Source organism: Thalassophryne amazonica, chromosome 14, assembly GCF_902500255.1.
Source record: "Thalassophryne amazonica chromosome 14, fThaAma1.1, whole genome shotgun sequence".
In the NCBI taxonomy this organism is placed as follows: Eukaryota; Metazoa; Chordata; class Actinopteri; order Batrachoidiformes; family Batrachoididae; genus Thalassophryne; species Thalassophryne amazonica.
Window position 1 is genome coordinate 96,382,045 of NC_047116.1, and position 20,137 is coordinate 96,402,181.

General features: G+C 37.5%; 1 protein-coding gene across 1 annotated transcript in view; it reads left to right on the plus strand.

Moving 5' to 3' along the window:
* The window catches only part of f5 (coagulation factor V), a 90,031-nt gene that overhangs the window by 25,106 nt on the left and 44,788 nt on the right, over positions 1 to 20,137 (plus strand). The window contains exons 8-10 of the mRNA XM_034186930.1: positions 180 to 360; positions 3,317 to 3,413; positions 4,970 to 5,175. Coding sequence (XP_034042821.1) covers positions 180 to 360; positions 3,317 to 3,413; positions 4,970 to 5,175 — 484 coding nt within the window. The remainder of the gene's footprint in view (positions 1 to 179; positions 361 to 3,316; positions 3,414 to 4,969; positions 5,176 to 20,137) is intronic.

The following is a 20,137-nucleotide window of genomic DNA, read 5'->3' on the forward strand; positions in this document are numbered from 1 at the left end:
GACTTTTATCTTTATTACATTAAACATTTTAAATTCAACTTATGAGATTTTGTGCAGCCTCAAACAAAGAAGAAGTACACTCTTCTTCTACCGGTGTCTCAAACTTTTGGATTCATTGACTTTGAAGTGTCATACAGAGAAAGATACTTTGAAATCGCACCTCTTATCTTCTTCTTCAGGGACTACAAGTTCCAGTACCTGAAGCAGTCAGCGACCCGAATAGGTGCCAAGTACAAGAAGGCTGTGTACACTCAGTACAAAAACGAGTCATTCACTGAAAGGTCAGAGAACAAGCAAAGGAAAAATGAGCTTGGGATCCTGGGACCTGTGATCAGGGCACAGGTCAGAGATGTTATCAAGGTGAGCCCAGAAATCAATTAAAACTAATGTACATACACAGGAACCACAGCAACAAACTGAACATAAGGGCAGAAAAATGGGAGCAGGTCAGGGGAAGGTCGGTCAGCGTGTGCTGGTCCTGGGTACCACCACCAAGCCACCAAGCTGTCTGCTCAGGCAGACCACCAATCAACCCCAAACCTCCCCAGTAACCATCTCGGTGCCACAGTCAGGTCATACGTGGGCATTTCCTTGAGTAATTTTCTGATGGTGGGGTTGTCATCACTGAGGCATCTGCATGCTGGATCATGAGTAGGAACGTGGACCGGAGGGCCATATTGTTGCAGCTGATGTTCACTTATAAATGTAATGATCTGAGTATAACTGGGGGTCCCTGAGCAGAGAACCACAATGGAAGGTGAGTATATTCGTAGTTCAGGAACAGGTAATGGTCAAACAACACAGGAATGTCTATTCACATAGCAGCCACAACCATGAGGTACAAAACCCTGAGGTAAGTACATAAAACAGGCAGGAGGATAAAACTCGGAAAGCTAGCATACCAGGCACCAGAGTCCAAGGGATCCAAGCAACAAAAGTCAGCAAGAAAAATCAATCAATCAATCAACTTTTTTCTTATATAGCGCCAAATCACAACAAACAGTTGCCCCAAGGCGCTCAAAAAAAAAAAAAGCCAACAGAACATGCAGGACGTAATTGCCCTTTTAGGGGTTAATAAAGTTGTCTGAAAAAGGACACTGCTGATCTTGGCATAATAAACACAAGACAATCTGGCACAAGGGAGACAGAGAGAGAGGCTTAAATATACTGAAATGTAATTAGGGTAATTTAAAACAGCTGAGGAGAAAATGAAAGCAGAGAGAAAGCTACAGCAGAGAATGTGAAAATAAAACAGGAAGTGATGTGGTTGAAGCAGAGACATGACAGCAATAAACTACATGACAGCAATGAACTACACCTTTTTTTTTTGGCATCTCTTCACTGGCTTCCTGTCCCTATGAGAGCAGATTATAAGGTTCTGCTACTAGTCTATAAAATTATTCATGGACTGGCACCTCCCTACCTAGCTGACCTAATTAAACCCTATGTACCGGCCCGGGCTCTGCGTTCTCAGGGTGCAGGACTACTTTGTGTCCCTAGGGTGACTGAAAAGTCTGTGGGTCACAGAGTTTTCTCTTATCATGCCCCTGTTCTGTGGAATGATCTCCCTGCATCAATAAAACAGTCAGATTCTGTAGAGACATTCAAATCTAGACTTAAGACACATCTATTCTCCCTTTCATGTAGCTAGCATACTGGTATAGCATGGAAAAATGCTTCCTACCCTTTTAAATTCATTTTATTAGGAAATGGAGCGGGCCGCGGCCTCAACTTTACCTAAATTCTGGGTCTGTTAGTGAAGCTTAGGGCTAGCGGCAGGCGATCACTTTAGTATTTTCTCTACTTTCCTGTTGATTTAATGTTAATGAATTATACCTTAGATGTGTTTTTTCCGGTCGACTGATTCTGGGTTTTTTTTTTCTCTGTCCGTGGTAGCGGAGGAAAAAAGCGAGAGTGTCATCTGTGGACAGAGGGATGCTGGACTGACGGCAGGATCCCAAGCCTGAAATTGTTGGAGATGATGTTTTGTTTTTTCCAAACTTTATAAAACTGTTAAACTTTGTAAAAGCCTTGTAACTGGTAGAATGGCCTAAGCAGTTGGTCACCTCTTTGAGTCTGGTATGCTTGAGGTTTCGTCCTCAATATCATCAGAGGAAGTTTTTCCTTACCACTGCCACCTGTGTGCTTGTTCTAGGGGTTCGACCTTACTTTTGTGAAATACTTTGAGGCTGCTTTGTTGTGATTTGGTGCTATATAAATGTAAATGTAAACTGTAAAGTCTGCCAAAAGCTCAACAGACCCTGGCTATTCTCAGTAAGGCTTCCTTGTCAATGGTGACCAATCAAAACATGTGAACTTCTGCTCCCTGGCTGGAATGGAAGGCTCTATGTAGGGGAGTGCTGGGCAGGTCCAGGTGTTGGTTGGTACATAATATGAACTAAGAGAAAAGTAGATAATAAAATACATAAAAATTACAAAACCTGGGCAAAAAGGGGAACACGACAAGTAAACTTTAATGACTCAAGAGAAAATATTTTAATTATAAAATAAGTTAAAAAATAAAAATACATAAAATAAATGTAAAATATCTATAATAAAAAAGTGTAAACTTTAAATTAAATAAGTTAAAAAAAATTCCATTCTTGCGATGGAAAGAAAACTTTCATTCATTGAAAGACGGAATTTTCTTTTCAGTGAGGCATCTTCATTGAATAGAAAATTCTATCTTTCAACGAATGAAAATATTCTTAGCACTGCACACACAAGTAAGTAGATTTTTGTCTGTCATTTGTCACCTCATTTTATTTTGACCAAAAGTTAACGTCTACAAATGAATAAACAGCTGAGGCTGTGCTGCACATTTGAGTAGCTTTTGTCGCCATCTAGCAGGCAATGTGAGCATGTCAGGGCTCACATTGCATCAGTAAAAAGGCATTTATAAATGTCAGACATGCACAATTTTTTCAGTATTAATGTATAAAATTTTCATGTTTGAGAGTTTTATGGTTCTTGAGTTTTAAGATATGAAAGTTTGTTAGAAGGATTAATTTTTCCTGACAAACACAACTTAACAGTTGTGTATAAACATTAATTATTTGTATGTTACTATGTAAAGACAGAACTTTCAGTGTTTGCAAAAGACTGACATCTTCATTCAATGTCCACCCGTCCAAACAGATCCTTGTCCTGAAATTTGGAGAATTGTGTATTAACAGGTCTGCAGTTCCACTTCATTCAAAATTTCAAACAGAAGTTAAAGTCATTAGTCCACGTTAGTCCTTTTATTGGAGTCAAAATGAGGCAGGTGTTATTGTGTCAGTGACAGAGGATAACAAGTGTCCCTGTGCTCTCACAGATCGTCTTTAAGAACATGGCCTCCAGGCCGTACAGCATCTACCCACACGGACTGACAATAGAGAAGTCAGAGGAAGGAGTGAACTACCCGTCAGGAGGTATGGCACTGAAAGACACACTCACACCAGCCAAGCCAAGCAGACCAGACTCAGTAGGGTGACCATCTGCTGTGGACAAAGACAAACTAAAAACTCCACGATCTTGACAGAACACACACTGACAGAAATGTTGCAGCTGAACAACCACATACGTGTAGTCAAGAGTTCACAAGTCAATAGAGTCACTAGTAAGTCAGCAACTGGACTCATCATGGAGGACCAATCACTGAAGTCCATTTCCCATAGCTCAGCCCAGTCCAGATGTACCTCCAACAGAGTATCTTCTCAAGATACTCTGTCATCCAGCAGAGTGAGTTCCTGAGTTTAAATGTTCCGACAGCCTGCACACATATGGATGCAAGTATGTACATGTCCCTTCATAGACGAAATAACAAACATTTCATCCCACACTTGTTCAAAATTACTGAGATTCATGAAAGTGTACAACATAGATCCAGAGTCCAGTTCAGTCAGCTCCAAAAACAGAACTGACTTACAGTATGTCACAAGATATCATCCAAACCGAGAAGTAATTCCTTAGGTCCAGGAAATCTTCCAATGTGGATCCTAGTCAAGGTAGCTGGGAACATCTGGATGATCATCTCTCACACACACACACACACACACACACACACACACACACACACACACACACACACACACACACACACACACACACACACACACACACACACACACACACACACGACACTTCATCAGCTCCAGACAAGGCATCAGGAAGCCCATCAGTCAGGTACGCTCACCAACAGCAGGAAGTAATAATGAGAAATACAAATCCACCTCAACATCAGCTTAACATCTCAATAAGCTTTAATATAATAATATAAGATTCAGATCAACTGCTAAAGCTCCTTAAAAATGAATTAGTTGGATTTAGTCAAGAGGACGCCCACACTGCACCTGCCTGCAGCAGACAGATGGTTATTTTCCAGATGTGGGAATGGACTGGTTGTCTGACTGGGTGGGTGCCATTCAGGACCCGAGGCGGTTCTGTGGTGCCGTGGATGTGGTGATGCACGGCACCGGCGCATGCTGCCACACTTCACTTGACTTAGATTAGACTCAGTTTGTCCCCGTGGGTGATGTGACTACAAGAGGAAAGCCAGTGATGGTAAATAATTAAATAGTCTGGATTTAAATAACTCCACAGAATGTGAGTGTTTGATGTGAGAGAGCAGAGTATTACACAGAACAGGTGCATGATAAGAAAAAATATCTTTATCTTTGGAACACACATTAATCCTGCATTTTGAGAACACAGAGCACGGGGTGGCACATAAGGTTTAATAAGATCTGCCAGATAAGAGGGCACTAGTCCAGGCAGGATATTATATGCTAATAACAGAACCTTGACGTCTGACCTGGCGTGAACAGGAAACCAGTGAATTCAAGCTAAAACTGGTCAAATGTTCTTCTCCTGGATAGAGGTTACACAACAACATTCTGAACCAACTGGAGACTTCTAACAATGCATGGAAAACAGAGAACAAGACAATAATACGGAGGCCCCATCTCTGTCTCTGTTTGGTTACCAGGCAACCAGACTCACGGTGTTCAGCCAGGTGACACACACACCTATGTGTGGAGAGTGACTGAAGAAAACGGGCCCTTGGACGAAGACCCCCGATGCTTGACACGAATGTACCACAGTGCAGTGAACATACCACGTGACATCGCCTCAGGACTGATCGGCCCAATGCTCATCTGCAAAAGTAACTCCCTCAATCGGAGGAATGTGCAGGTGAACACATTGTGTAACACACAAAAACAAGTTTGTTTATTCTACATGAATGAAACACAGTGTGTATGTGCATGAGGCAATGAAGTAAGTGTCATCCGTTATATCTGGGGCCAGACCTCAATTGAGTTGTGTTCATTCCACTGGAATCAAACTTTGGTTGGGTTTTCCCTTTGGAAAGGTTTTTGGGAGTAGTTCAGAATAACTGCAGAGACTCTTTAGGATGTAAAAGCTTCTGGAAACCACCCAAAGCTGAGGTATACATCGACTCTCTTTATGAACTTGGAGCAGTTCTTTGGTCTGGACCCAATTTTGAGTGACATCTTTCAGAACAGATCTCAGATTCATGGTCTGTATGCCAGATCTGGCACATGAGACTCTTCATGTGATCCCATCACAAACTGATGTGATTCATGGACCAAATGCAAAGTGGACCAGTGGATGTTGCGCAGGAGCACATACAACCCTGACATTTGTTTCTGGCCACAGTCTGACATTCCCCACTGTGATTTGTTTTGTGCACAAGGGATCTACAGGATTGTCCACTGTCCCTTGCCACCACCATAAGGTCTCCAGTTTCTTTCAGTTTGCATCTCCTGCAGGGGACATAATCCACCTGAGTGCACCTTCCTCCACTCAGACATTAACCTGTGCTACTTCTTCTCCTTAAAATAAGTATTTGCCAAAGCCATTTCCACCCTTTTGTAAAACCCACCCCCATCTGCACTTCTACAGTTCTCTTCTTGATAGTTTATAAACTATCACCTTCTCGTCACTTCGCTTCCCTTCACCAACATGCCTATTGAACTCTGCTGCAATCACCACTCTTTTTTCCTTCAGTACCCTCTCTACCACCTCATCCAACTCACTCCAGAAATATTCTTTCTCCTCCATCTCACTACCCACTTGTAGGGCATATGCAGTGATGACATTTGTCATCTGATGACATACATGTCAGTGTTTGTTTCTGTTAAGAGGTGGATGTTGTGTCATTTCCTGCTTTTGGAGCTGCTTGCTATTGGTCCTGTGAGCCTCAATTAACATTAGCACTAGATGATCTTAGGCTGATCTTTGTTCTGACACCGTCTTTTGGTCAGCATATTAGAGAAATGACAAAGAATGCTTTCTTTCATTTAATATAACAAAGACCCAGCTTATTCTGCCTGTTGCTGATGTAGAAACACTGGTCCATGCTGTTCTTTCATCTCAACCTGATTATTGCAATATGCTGTTTTTGCATTATGAGAGACTAGTATTAGAGGTCTTCAGTTGGTTCTGAGTGCTGCTGGTACAGTTCTGACTAGGCATGAGCGAGTACATCACTAGCTGTATCTGTACTCGTAGTGGGCGTGGCCTAAACCATAAGTGGGTGTGGTTTAACCTGAAATGGCTAGGGCTTAAATCAGTACATTATTTTAAGTCTGAAATTGATATAGACTGATCAGAAGTTGCTATATTTATTTGAAAACTAGTTACAGAACAGCCTAAAACTGAGATTCAAATCAATGTTTTTGATCACAAAAGTGAGAGGACTATTTACAGAACATGTTTTATGAACTCAGAACATGAATATTCTTAAGTCTATGAAATAATATTTATAGAACAGCCTCAGAATTGAGATTCAATGTTTTTGATCACAATAGTAAAGGAACAATTTTACAGAACAAGTTTTTTATAAACTCAGAGCATGAATATGTTTTTGATCACAATAGCAAAGGAACTATTTTACAGAACAAGTGTTGAGAAAGTCCTGGTACCCCAGGTGGCCACCGCTCGAGGCTGTCGGACCGGTACTGCTGGCAGGAGCAAAAACAGATGAGATGGGTGGTGTGTGCACACCCAGCAAACAGTTAGCAAAACCACAGTAATCCTCCTGAGGGAAAACTCCAAATAACTCCCAGAGTACAGAGGAAAACTGGAAAACGTGCAGTGTCAATTGTTATACTTAGCAAGTAAGAAGTGAGGAGTCGAGACGCCAACTCCTCCAATCTTCCAACAAACCCAGCTACAAGCTGCAAGTATATAAATCACAACTTCAAAGACTTCAGTAGCAATGAATGTGCGGATGGCACAAAAAGGCTGAGTAGGTTTACCTGTTAGGTAAGCTGATAACTCGGCAGAGTTATGGTGTCTCTCCTAGGCTTTTATGGATGTGGTGATGAGTGATGACAGACAGCTGATGACGGCCTAACGGTGCACACCTGGTGGTACCAGTGCCCCCTCTAGAGGCCCAAATGCTGCCAACATGGCAGGGCGCCATCTGGTGGTGGTCCAGCAGTACCTCCTCTTCAGCGGCCCACACAACAGGACCCCCCCTCAACGGGTGCCTCCTGGCACCGCCCTGGCTTGTCTGGATGCTCCCAGTAGAAATCCACCAGTAGGGCGGGATCCAGAATGAAGCTCCTCTTCACCCAGGAGCACTCTTCTGGGCCATACCCCTCCCAGTCTACCAGATATTTATACCCTCAGCCTCTCCAACGAACATCCAGGAGTTTTTTCACCATCCAGGCTGGTTCTCCATCGATGATCCAGGCAGGAGGCGGCGCTGGTCCGGGGGAGCAGAGGTCCGATGTGTGGTAAGGCTTGATCCGGGAAACATGAAAAACCGGGTGAATCCGCAGTGAAGCCGGGAGTTGGAGCTTCACTGTGGCCAGGCTGATCACTTTAAGAATCTTGTAAGGTCCAATGTAATGGTCGGTTAGTTTCGGGGAGTCCGTTTGTAGAGGGATGTTCTTTGTGGAGAGCCAAACCTCCTGCCCGGGCTGGTATGTTGGGGCCGGGGCACGCCGGCGGTCCGCACGGTCCTTAGCCCGCGTCCGGGCCTTCAGGAGAGCAGAACGGGCTTTCTTCCACACCCGACGGCATCTCCTGAGGTGGGCCTGGACCGAGGGCACCTCAACCTCTCCCTCGACGGCTGGAAACAATGGGGGTTGATACCCCAAGCAGACCTCGAACGGGGAGAGGCCGGTAGATGACAACACCTGGCTGTTATGTGCGTACTCGATCCAGGCCAGGTGTTGACTCCAGGCCGTCGGGTGCGCAGAGGTGACGCATCTCAAGACCTGCTCCAAGTCCTGGTTAGCCCGCTATGCTTGACCATTAGTTTGTGGGTGGTACCCGGACGACAGGCTCACCGTGGCCCCCAGCTCCTTACAGAAACTCCTCCAGACCTGTGAGGAGAACTGAGGACTATGGTGTGATACAGTGTCCGTGGGGATACCATGCAGATACACAACGTGGTAGACCAGGAGGTCTGCAGTCTCCTGGGCAGTCGGGAGCTTCAGGAGGGCCACGAAGTGGGCCGCCTTCGAGAACCGGTCCACTATCGTCAGGATGACTGTCTTCCCCTGGGAGGCAAGGAGACCCGTGACGAAGTCCAATCCAATGTGGGACCAGGGGCGACGAGGCACAGGCAACGGTTGGAGGAGCCCCTTCTCCGGCTGGTGGGAAGCCTTGCCCCTAGCGCAGGTGGTGCATGCCCGGATGTAGTCCCTGGTGTCGGCTTCAACTGGTGTCGGATTAGCCCAACAGCTAAAGAGTCCCGGATGTAGGTCTCCATTGATTCACGCTCAGGACGTGAGAGGTTGTACAGCCTGCTGGACGGATACTCAGCGCCTGGAATCAAATCAATGGCACAATCATACGGTCCATGTGGGGGCAGGGTGAGGTCCACATCCTTGCTGAAAACATCAGCAAGGTCATGATATTCAGCCAGCACCTCTGTAAGATTGGGGGGGACTCTGACCTCCTCTTTAACCTCATCACCAGGTGGCACCGATGATCTTAAACACTCCCGGTGGCAGGTTTCGCTCCAATGAGCCACAACCCCAGACGGCCAATCAATCCGGGGATTGTGTTTCATCATCCATGGATAGCCCAAAATAACTCTGGAGGTAGAAGGTGTTACATAAAACACAACCTCCTCCCTGTGATTACCAGAGACGACCAAGGTTAAAGGCCGTGTCTGGTGTGTGATTTCTGGTAGTAGGGTGCCATCTAGTGCCCGCACCTTTAATGGTGAAGGAACAGCCACCAGAGGGAGCCCTACTGCTTTAGCCCACCTACTATCCAGAAGGTTCCCTTCCGATCCTGTGTCAATCAGTGCTGGAGCAGTAAGGGTTAAATCCCCACAGAGGATTGTGACTGGGAGTCATGCGCATTTTCGTGGAACACCTGTGTGGTTTGTATGGCTCACCCTTAGCCCAGTCTCTAAGGGTGAGCATTGAAGTTTTAACCGCTTGGGGCAATTCTTCAGTGCATGCTCACTCGAGCCGCAGTAAAAACACTCTCCACGGGCCAGCCTCCTGTGTCTTTCCTTCAATTTGACTTTAGCCCTGCTCGTGTCCATAGCAACGTCAGCAGGGGGAGCTGGTGCAACGCGGAGAGCCCTGGCTTTGGAGGGGGGAGAGGACGGCGCTAACTCGGATCTGGAGGGGAGACGGACAGCGCGCACCCGGCCACGCCCTTCATCTCACTCCCGCTTATATTCCTCTAACCGATTGTCTAAGCGAATAACCAGATCAATAAGCCCATCTAGATCCCGCGGCTGATCCTTAGCCACCAGATGCTCCTTTAGGGCCGGAGACAGCCCGTTTACAAAGGCAGCGCGGACTGCCGCAACGTGGAAGTCGATTGCGTAATCAGCTGCACTCCGTCGTCCCTGTCTCATTGACAGCAGCATATTTGAAGCGGACTCGCCTCTGTTGGGATGATCGAACACCTGTCGAAACTCCCTTATGAACCCAGTGTAAGTTGAGAGGATCCGTGAATCTTGTTCCCAGAGTGCCGTAGGCCAGGCGAGTCCCTCTCCCCGAAGCAAATTAATCACATAAGCCACCCGGCTGTGCTCCAACGCGTACATAACGGGCCGTTGTGAAAAAACGGGTGCGCACTGCATCAAGAAGTCAGCGCACGTTTCGACACAACCATCGTACGGTTCCGGGGGACTAATGTAAGCTTCGGCCGATGAGGGGGGAGACCTCTGAACGACCGCTGGATTTATTTTGTTCGGCGGCAGATCTACTGGAGGATGAGTGGCTGCAGCTGCGCCTGACGTGCTTGTGTCTACCTGCGCAGTGAGAGCCTCCATCCTACGGCTGAGGTGAGCACTCTGCTCGGTTAATAAATCCAAACGGGCAGCCAGGTTAGACAAAATGTGCTGCAGCTCACGCAGCGATCCTCCCGGTAGGTTCTGCGCACCTTGCACTTCCATTGATCGGTCATCAGGTGGTAAACGCCCCTCGGAATCCATGACGTGGCCGAGTTATCCTGTTGAGAAAGTGAATGCATGGACCCACGTTAGGGGGCGTAAATGAGCGGTCAATAGGGATACCAATAAATAACAATTTATTGTGCAAATGTGCAAACAGGTCTCAAATATGCAGAGTCCAATCAAATAAATGGTGACACGTGGGCAGGCCCGAGGGTAGGAGACGCCTATCCAGAGAAGAGCCGGAACCCACGAAGTTCCACCTCCAGCCAGAGGCCTGCAATACACCAGAGCCGACAAGTCCTGGTACCCCAGGTGGCGGACCGGTACTGCTGGCAGGAGCAAAAACAGATGAGAGGGGTGTGAGCACACCCAGCAAACAGTTAGCAAAACCACAGTAATCCTCCTGAGGGAAAACTCCAAATAACTCCCAGAGTACAAAGGAAAACTAGAAGACGTGCAGTATCAGTTGTTATACTTAGCAAGTAAGAAGTGAGGAGTGGAGACACCAACTCCTCCAAACTTCCAACAAACCCAGCTACAAGCTGCAAGTATATAAATCACAACTGTAAAGACTTCAGTAGCAATGAATGTGCGGATGGAACACAAAATGCTGAGTAGGTTTACCTGTTAGGTAAACTGATAACTCGGCAGAGTTATGGTGTCTCTCCCAGGCTTTTATGGATGTGGTGATGAGTGAAGACAGACAGCTGATGACGGCCTAACGGTGCACACCTGGTGGTACCAAAAAAGCCAGTGACCCCTCTAGAGACCCAAACGCTGGCAACATGGCAGGGCGCCATCTGGTGGTGGGCCAGCAGTACCTCCTCTTCAGCGGCCCACACAACAACAAGCTTTTATAAACTCAGAGCATGAATATGTTTTTGATCACAATAGTAAAGGAACTATTTTACAGAACAAGTTTTTATGAACTCAGAGCATGAATATGTTTTTGATCACAATAGTAAAGGAACTATTTTACAGAACAAGTTTTTATGAACTCAGAGCATGAATATGTTTTTGATCACAATAGTAAAGGGACTATTTTACAGAACAAGTTTTTTATAAACTCAGAGCATGAATATGTTTTTGATCACAATAGTAAAGGAACTATTTTACAGAACAAGTTTTTATGAACTCAGAGCATGAATATGTTTGTGATCACAATAGTAAAGGAACTATTTTACAGAACATTTTTTATAAACTCAGAGCATGAATATGTTTTTGATCACAATAGTAAAGGAACTATTTTACAGAACATTTTTTATAAACTCGGAACATGAATATGTTTTTGATCACAATAGTAAAGGAACTATTTTACAGAACAAGTTTTTATGAACTCAGAGCATGAATATGTTTTTGATCACAATAGTAAAGGGACTATTTTACAGAATAAGTTTTTATGAACTCAGAGCATGAATATGTTTTTGATCACAATAGTAAAGGGACTATTTTACAGAACAAGTTTTTTATAAACTCAGAGCATGAATATGTTTTTGATCACAATAGCAAAGGAACTATTTTACAGAACAAGTTTTTATGAACTCAGAGCAAGAATATGTTTGTGATCACAATAGTAAAGGAACTATTTTACAGAACTTTTTTTTTATAAACTCAGAGCATAAATATGTTTTTGATCACAATAGTAAAGGAACTATTTTACAGAACATTTTTTTATAAACTCAGAGCATGAATATGTTTTTGATCACAATAGTAAAGGAACTATTTTACAGAACATTTTTTTTTTATAAACTCAGAGCATAAATATGTTTTTGATCACAATAGTAAAGGAACTATTTTACAGAACATTTTTTTTATAAACTCAGAGCATGAATATGTTTTTGATTACAATAGTAAAGGAACTATTTTACAGAACATTTTTTTTATAAACTCAGAGCATGAATATGTTTTTGATCACAATAGTAAAGGAACTATTTTACAGAACATTTTTTATGAACTCTGAGCATGAATATGTTTTTAATCACAATAGTAAAGGAACTATTTTACAGAACATTTTTTTATAAACTCAGAGCATGAATATGTTTTTGACCACAATAGTAGAGGAACTATTTCACAGAACAAATGTTTATGAACTCAGAGCATGAATATGTTTGTGATCACAATAGTAAAGGAACTATTTTACAGAACATTTATTTATAAACTCAGAGCATGAATATGTTTTTGATCACAATAGTAAAGGAACTATTTTACATAACATTTTTTATAAACTCGGAACATGAATATGTTTTTGATCACAATAGTAAAGGGACTATTTTACAGAACAAGTTTTTATGAACTCAGAGCATGAATATGTTTTTGATCATAATAGTAAAGGAACTATTTTACAGAACATTTTTTTATAAACTCAGAGCATAAATATGTTTTTGATCACAATAGTAAAGAGACTATTTTACAGAACAAGTTTTTTATAAACTCAGAGCATGAATATGTTTTTGATCACAGTAGTAAAGGAACTATTTTACAGAACATTTATTTATAAACTCAGAGCATAAATATGTTTTTGATCACAATAGTAAAGGAACTATTTTACAGAACAAGTTTTTATGAACTCAGAGCATGAATATGTTTGTGATCACAATAGTAAAGGAACGATTTTACAGAACATTTTTTTATAAACTCAGAGCATAAATATGTTTTTGATCACAATAGTAAAGGAACTATTTTACAGAACAAGTTTTTATGAACTCAGAGCATGAATATGTTTTTGATCACAATAGTAAAGGGACTATTTTACAGAACAAGTTTTTTATAAACTCAGAGCATGAATATGTTTTTGATCACAATAGTAAAGGAACTATTTTACAGAACAAGTTTTTATGAACTCAGAGCATGAATATGTTTGTGATCACAATAGTAAAGGAACTATTTTACAGAACATTTTTTATAAACTCAGAGCATGAATATGTTTTTGATCACAATAGTAAAGGAACTATTTTACAGAACATTTTTTATAAACTCGGAACATGAATATGTTTTTGATCACAATAGTAAAGGAACTATTTTACAGAACAAGTTTTTATGAACTCAGAGCATGAATATGTTTTTGATCACAATAGTAAAGGGACTATTTTACAGAATAAGTTTTTATGAACTCAGAGCATGAATATGTTTTTGATCACAATAGTAAAGGGACTATTTTACAGAACAAGTTTTTTATAAACTCAGAGCATGAATATGTTTTTGATCACAATAGCAAAGGAACTATTTTACAGAACAAGTTTTTATGAACTCAGAGCAAGAATATGTTTGTGATCACAATAGTAAAGGAACTATTTTACAGAACTTTTTTTTTATAAACTCAGAGCATAAATATGTTTTTGATCACAATAGTAAAGGAACTATTTTACAGAACATTTTTTTATAAACTCAGAGCATGAATATGTTTTTGATCACAATAGTAAAGGAACTATTTTACAGAACATTTTTTTTATAAACTCAGAGCATGAATATGTTTTTGATTACAATAGTAAAGGAACTATTTTACAGAACATTTTTTTTATAAACTCAGAGCAAGAATATGTTTGTGATCACAATAGTAAAGGAACTATTTTACAGAACATTTTTTTTATAAACTCAGAGCATAAATATGTTTTTGATCACAATAGTAAAGGAACTATTTTACAGAACATTTTTTTTATAAACTCAGAGCATGAATATGTTTTTGATTACAATAGTAAAGGAACTATTTTACAGAACATTTTTTTTATAAACTCAGAGCATGAATATGTTTTTGATCACAATAGTAAAGGAACTATTTTACAGAACATTTTTTATGAACTCTGAGCATGAATATGTTTTTAATCACAATAGTAAAGGAACTATTTTACAGAACATTTTTTTATAAACTCAGAGCATGAATATGTTTTTGACCACAATAGTAGAGGAACTATTTCACAGAACAAATGTTTATGAACTCAGAGCATGAATATGTTTGTGATCACAATAGTAAAGGAACTATTTTACAGAACATTTATTTATAAACTCAGAGCATGAATATGTTTTTGATCACAATAGTAAAGGAACTATTTTACATAACATTTTTTATAAACTCGGAACATGAATATGTTTTTGATCACAATAGTAAAGGGACTATTTTACAGAACAAGTTTTATGAACTCAGAGCATGAATATGTTTTTGATCATAATAGTAAAGGAACTATTTTACAGAACATTTTTTTATAAACTCAGAGCATAAATATGTTTTTGATCACAATAGTAAAGAGACTATTTTACAGAACAAGTTTTTTATAAACTCAGAGCATGAATATGTTTTTGATCACAGTAGTAAAGGAACTATTTTACAGAACATTTATTTATAAACTCAGAGCATAAATATGTTTTTGATCACAATAGTAAAGGGACTATTTTACAGAACAAGTTTTTTATAAACTCAGAGCATGAATATGTTTTTGATCACAATAGCAAAGGAACTATTTTACAGAACAAGTTTTTATGAACTCAGAGCAAGAATATGTTTGTGATCACAATAGTAAAGGAACTATTTTACAGAACTTTTTTTTTATAAACTCAGAGCATAAATATGTTTTTGATCACAATAGTAAAGGAACTATTTTACAGAACATTTTTTTATAAACTCAGAGCATGAATATGTTTTTGATCACAATAGTAAAGGAACTATTTTACAGAACATTTTTTTTTTATAAACTCAGAGCATAAATATGTTTTTGATCACAATAGTAAAGGAACTATTTTACAGAACATTTTTTTTATAAACTCAGAGCATGAATATGTTTTTGATTACAATAGTAAAGGAACTATTTTACAGAACATTTTTTTTATAAACTCAGAGCATGAATATGTTTTTGATCACAATAGTAAAGGAACTATTTTACAGAACATTTTTTATGAACTCTGAGCATGAATATGTTTTTAATCACAATAGTAAAGGAACTATTTTACAGAACATTTTTTTATAAACTCAGAGCATGAATATGTTTTTGACCACAATAGTAGAGGAACTATTTCACAGAACAAATGTTTATGAACTCAGAGCATGAATATGTTTGTGATCACAATAGTAAAGGAACTATTTTACAGAACATTTATTTATAAACTCAGAGCATGAATATGTTTTTGATCACAATAGTAAAGGAACTATTTTACATAACATTTTTTATAAACTCGGAACATGAATATGTTTTTGATCACAATAGTAAAGGGACTATTTTACAGAACAAGTTTTTATGAACTCAGAGCATGAATATGTTTTTGATCATAATAGTAAAGGAACTATTTTACAGAACATTTTTTTATAAACTCAGAGCATAAATATGTTTTTGATCACAATAGTAAAGAGACTATTTTACAGAACAAGTTTTTTATAAACTCAGAGCATGAATATGTTTTTGATCACAGTAGTAAAGGAACTATTTTACAGAACATTTATTTATAAACTCAGAGCATAAATATGTTTTTGATCACAATAGTAAAGGAACTATTTTACAGAACAAGTTTTTATGAACTCAGAGCATGAATATGTTTGTGATCACAATAGTAAAGGAACGATTTTACAGAACATTTTTTTATAAACTCAGAGCATAAATATGTTTTTGATCACAATAGTAAAGGAACTATTTTACAGAACAAGTTTTTATGAACTCAGAGCATGAATATGTTTTTGATCACAATAGTAAAGGGACTATTTTACAGAACAAGTTTTTTATAAACTCAGAGCATGAATATGTTTTTGATCACAATAGTAAAGGAACTATTTTACAGAACAAGTTTTTATGAACTCAGAGCATGAATATGTTTGTGATCACAATAGTAAAGGAACTATTTTACAGAACATTTTTTATAAACTCAGAGCATGAATATGTTTTTGATCACAATAGTAAAGGAACTATTTTACAGAACATTTTTTATAAACTCGGAACATGAATATGTTTTTGATCACAATAGTAAAGGAACTATTTTACAGAACAAGTTTTTATGAACTCAGAGCATGAATATGTTTTTGATCACAATAGTAAAGGGACTATTTTACAGAATAAGTTTTTATGAACTCAGAGCATGAATATGTTTTTGATCACAATAGTAAAGGGACTATTTTACAGAACAAGTTTTTTATAAACTCAGAGCATGAATATGTTTTTGATCACAATAGCAAAGGAACTATTTTACAGAACAAGTTTTTATGAACTCAGAGCAAGAATATGTTTGTGATCACAATAGTAAAGGAACTATTTTACAGAACTTTTTTTTTATAAACTCAGAGCATAAATATGTTTTTGATCACAATAGTAAAGGAACTATTTTACAGAACATTTTTTTATAAACTCAGAGCATGAATATGTTTTTGATCACAATAGTAAAGGAACTATTTTACAGAACATTTTTTTTATAAACTCAGAGCATGAATATGTTTTTGATTACAATAGTAAAGGAACTATTTTACAGAACATTTTTTTTATAAACTCAGAGCAAGAATATGTTTGTGATCACAATAGTAAAGGAACTATTTTACAGAACATTTTTTTTATAAACTCAGAGCATAAATATGTTTTTGATCACAATAGTAAAGGAACTATTTTACAGAACATTTTTTTTATAAACTCAGAGCATGAATATGTTTTTGATTACAATAGTAAAGGAACTATTTTACAGAACATTTTTTTTATAAACTCAGAGCATGAATATGTTTTTGATCACAATAGTAAAGGAACTATTTTACAGAACATTTTTTATGAACTCTGAGCATGAATATGTTTTTAATCACAATAGTAAAGGAACTATTTTACAGAACATTTTTTTATAAACTCAGAGCATGAATATGTTTTTGACCACAATAGTAGAGGAACTATTTCACAGAACAAATGTTTATGAACTCAGAGCATGAATATGTTTGTGATCACAATAGTAAAGGAACTATTTTACAGAACATTTATTTATAAACTCAGAGCATGAATATGTTTTTGATCACAATAGTAAAGGAACTATTTTACATAACATTTTTTATAAACTCGGAACATGAATATGTTTTTGATCACAATAGTAAAGGGACTATTTTACAGAACAAGTTTTTATGAACTCAGAGCATGAATATGTTTTTGATCATAATAGTAAAGGAACTATTTTACAGAACATTTTTTTATAAACTCAGAGCATAAATATGTTTTTGATCACAATAGTAAAGAGACTATTTTACAGAACAAGTTTTTTATAAACTCAGAGCATGAATATGTTTTTGATCACAGTAGTAAAGGAACTATTTTACAGAACATTTATTTATAAACTCAGAGCATAAATATGTTTTTGATCACAATAGTAAAGGAACTATTTTACAGAACATTTTTTTATAAACTCAGAGCATGAATATGTTTTTGATCACAATAGTAAAGGAACTATTTTACAGAACAAGTTTTTATGAACTCAGAGCATGAATATGTTTGTGATCACAATAGTAAAGGAACGATTTTACAGAACATTTTTTTATAAACTCAGAGCATAAATATGTTTTTGATCACAATAGTAAAGGAACTATTCTACAGAACATTTTTTTATAAACTCAGAGCATGAATATGTTTTTGATCACAATAGAAAAGGAACTATTTTACAGAACATTTTTTTATGGACTCAGAGCATGAATATGTTTGTGATCACAATAGTAAAGGAATTATTTTACAGAACATTTTTTTATAAACTCAGAGCATGAATATGTTTTTGATCACAATAGTAAAGGAACTATTTTACAGAACAAGTTTTTATGAACTCAGAGCATGAATATGTTTGTGATCACAATAGTAAAGGAACTATTTTACAGAACATTTTTTTATAAACTCAGAGCATAAATATGTTTTTGATCACAATAGTAAAGAGACTATTTTACAGAACAAGTTTTTTATAAACTCAGAGCATGAATATGTTTTTGATCACAATAGTAAAGGAACTATTTCACAGAACAAATTTTTATGAACTCAGAGCATGAATATGTTTGTGATCACAATAGTAAAGGAACTATTTTACAGAACATTTATTTATAAACTCAGAGCATGAATATGTTTTTGATCACAATAGTAAAGGAACTATTTTACAGAACATTTTTTATAAACTCGGAACATGAATATGTTTTTGATCACAATAGTAAAGGGACTATTTTACAGAACAAGTTTTTATGAACTCAGAGCATGAATATGTTTTTGATCATAATAGTAAAGGAACTATTTTACAGAACATTTTTTTATAAACTCAGAGCATAAATATGTTTTTGATCACAATAGTAAAGAGACTATTTTACAGAACAAGTTTTTTATAAACTCAGAGCATGAATATGTTTTTGATCACAGTAGTAAAGGAACTATTTTACAGGACATTTATTTATAAACTCAGAGCATAAATATGTTTTTGATCACAATAGTAAAGGAACTATTTTACAGAACATTTTTTTATGAACTCAGAGCATGAATATGTTTTTGATCACAATAGTAAAGGAACTATTTTACAGAACAAGTTTTTATGAACTCAGAGCATGAATATGTTTGTGATCACAATAGTAAAGGAACGATTTTACAGAACATTTTTTTATAAACTCAGAGCATAAATATGTTTTTGATCACAATAGTAAAGGAACTATTCTACAGAACATTTTTTTATAAACTCAGAGCATGAATATGTTTTTGATCACAATAGTAAAGGAACTATTTTACAGAACATTTTTTATGGACTCAGAGCATGAATATGTTTGTGATCACAATAGTAAAGGAACTATTTTACAGAACATTTTTTTTATAAACTCAGAGCATGAATATGTTTTTGATCACAATAGTAAAGGAACTATTTTACAGAACAAGTTTTTATGAACTCAGAGCATGAATATGTTTGTGATCACAAAAGTAAAGGAACTATTTTACAGAACATTTTTGTATAAACTCAGAGCATGAATATGTTTTTGTTCACAGTAGTAAAGGGACTATTTTACAGAATAAGTTTTTTATAAACTCAGAGCATGAATATGTTTGTGATCACAATAGTAAAGGAACTGTTTTACAGAACATTTTTTATGAACTCAGAGCATGAATATGTTTTTGATCACAATAGTAAAGGAACTATTTCACAGAACAAATTTTTATGAACTCAGAGCATGAATATGTTTGTGATCACAATAGTAAAGGAACTATTTTACAGAACATTTTTTTATAAACTCAGTACATGAATATGTTTTTGATCACAATAGTAAAGGAACTATTTTACAGAACATTTTTTATAAACTCAGAGCATGGATATGTTTTTGATCACAATAGTAAAGGAACTATTTTACAGAACAAATTTTTATGAACTCAGAGCATGAATATGTTTTTCATCACAATAGTAAAGGAACTATTTTACAGAACATTTTTTTATGAACTCAGAGCATGAATATGTTTTTGATCACAATAGTAAAGGAACTATTTTACAGAACAAATGTTTATTAACTCAGAGCATGAATATGTTTGTGATCACAATAGTAAAGGAACTATTTTACAGAACATTTTTTATGAACTCAGAGCATGAATATGTTTTTGATCACAATAGTAAAGGAACTATTTTACAGAACATTTTTTATAAACTCAGAGCATGAATATGTTTTTGATCACAATAGTAAAGGAACTATTTTACAGAACATTTTTTATAAACTCAGAGCATGAATATGTTTTTGATCACAATAGTAAAGGAACTATTTTACAGAACATTTTTTATGAACTCAGAGCATGAATATGTTTTTGATCACAATAGTAA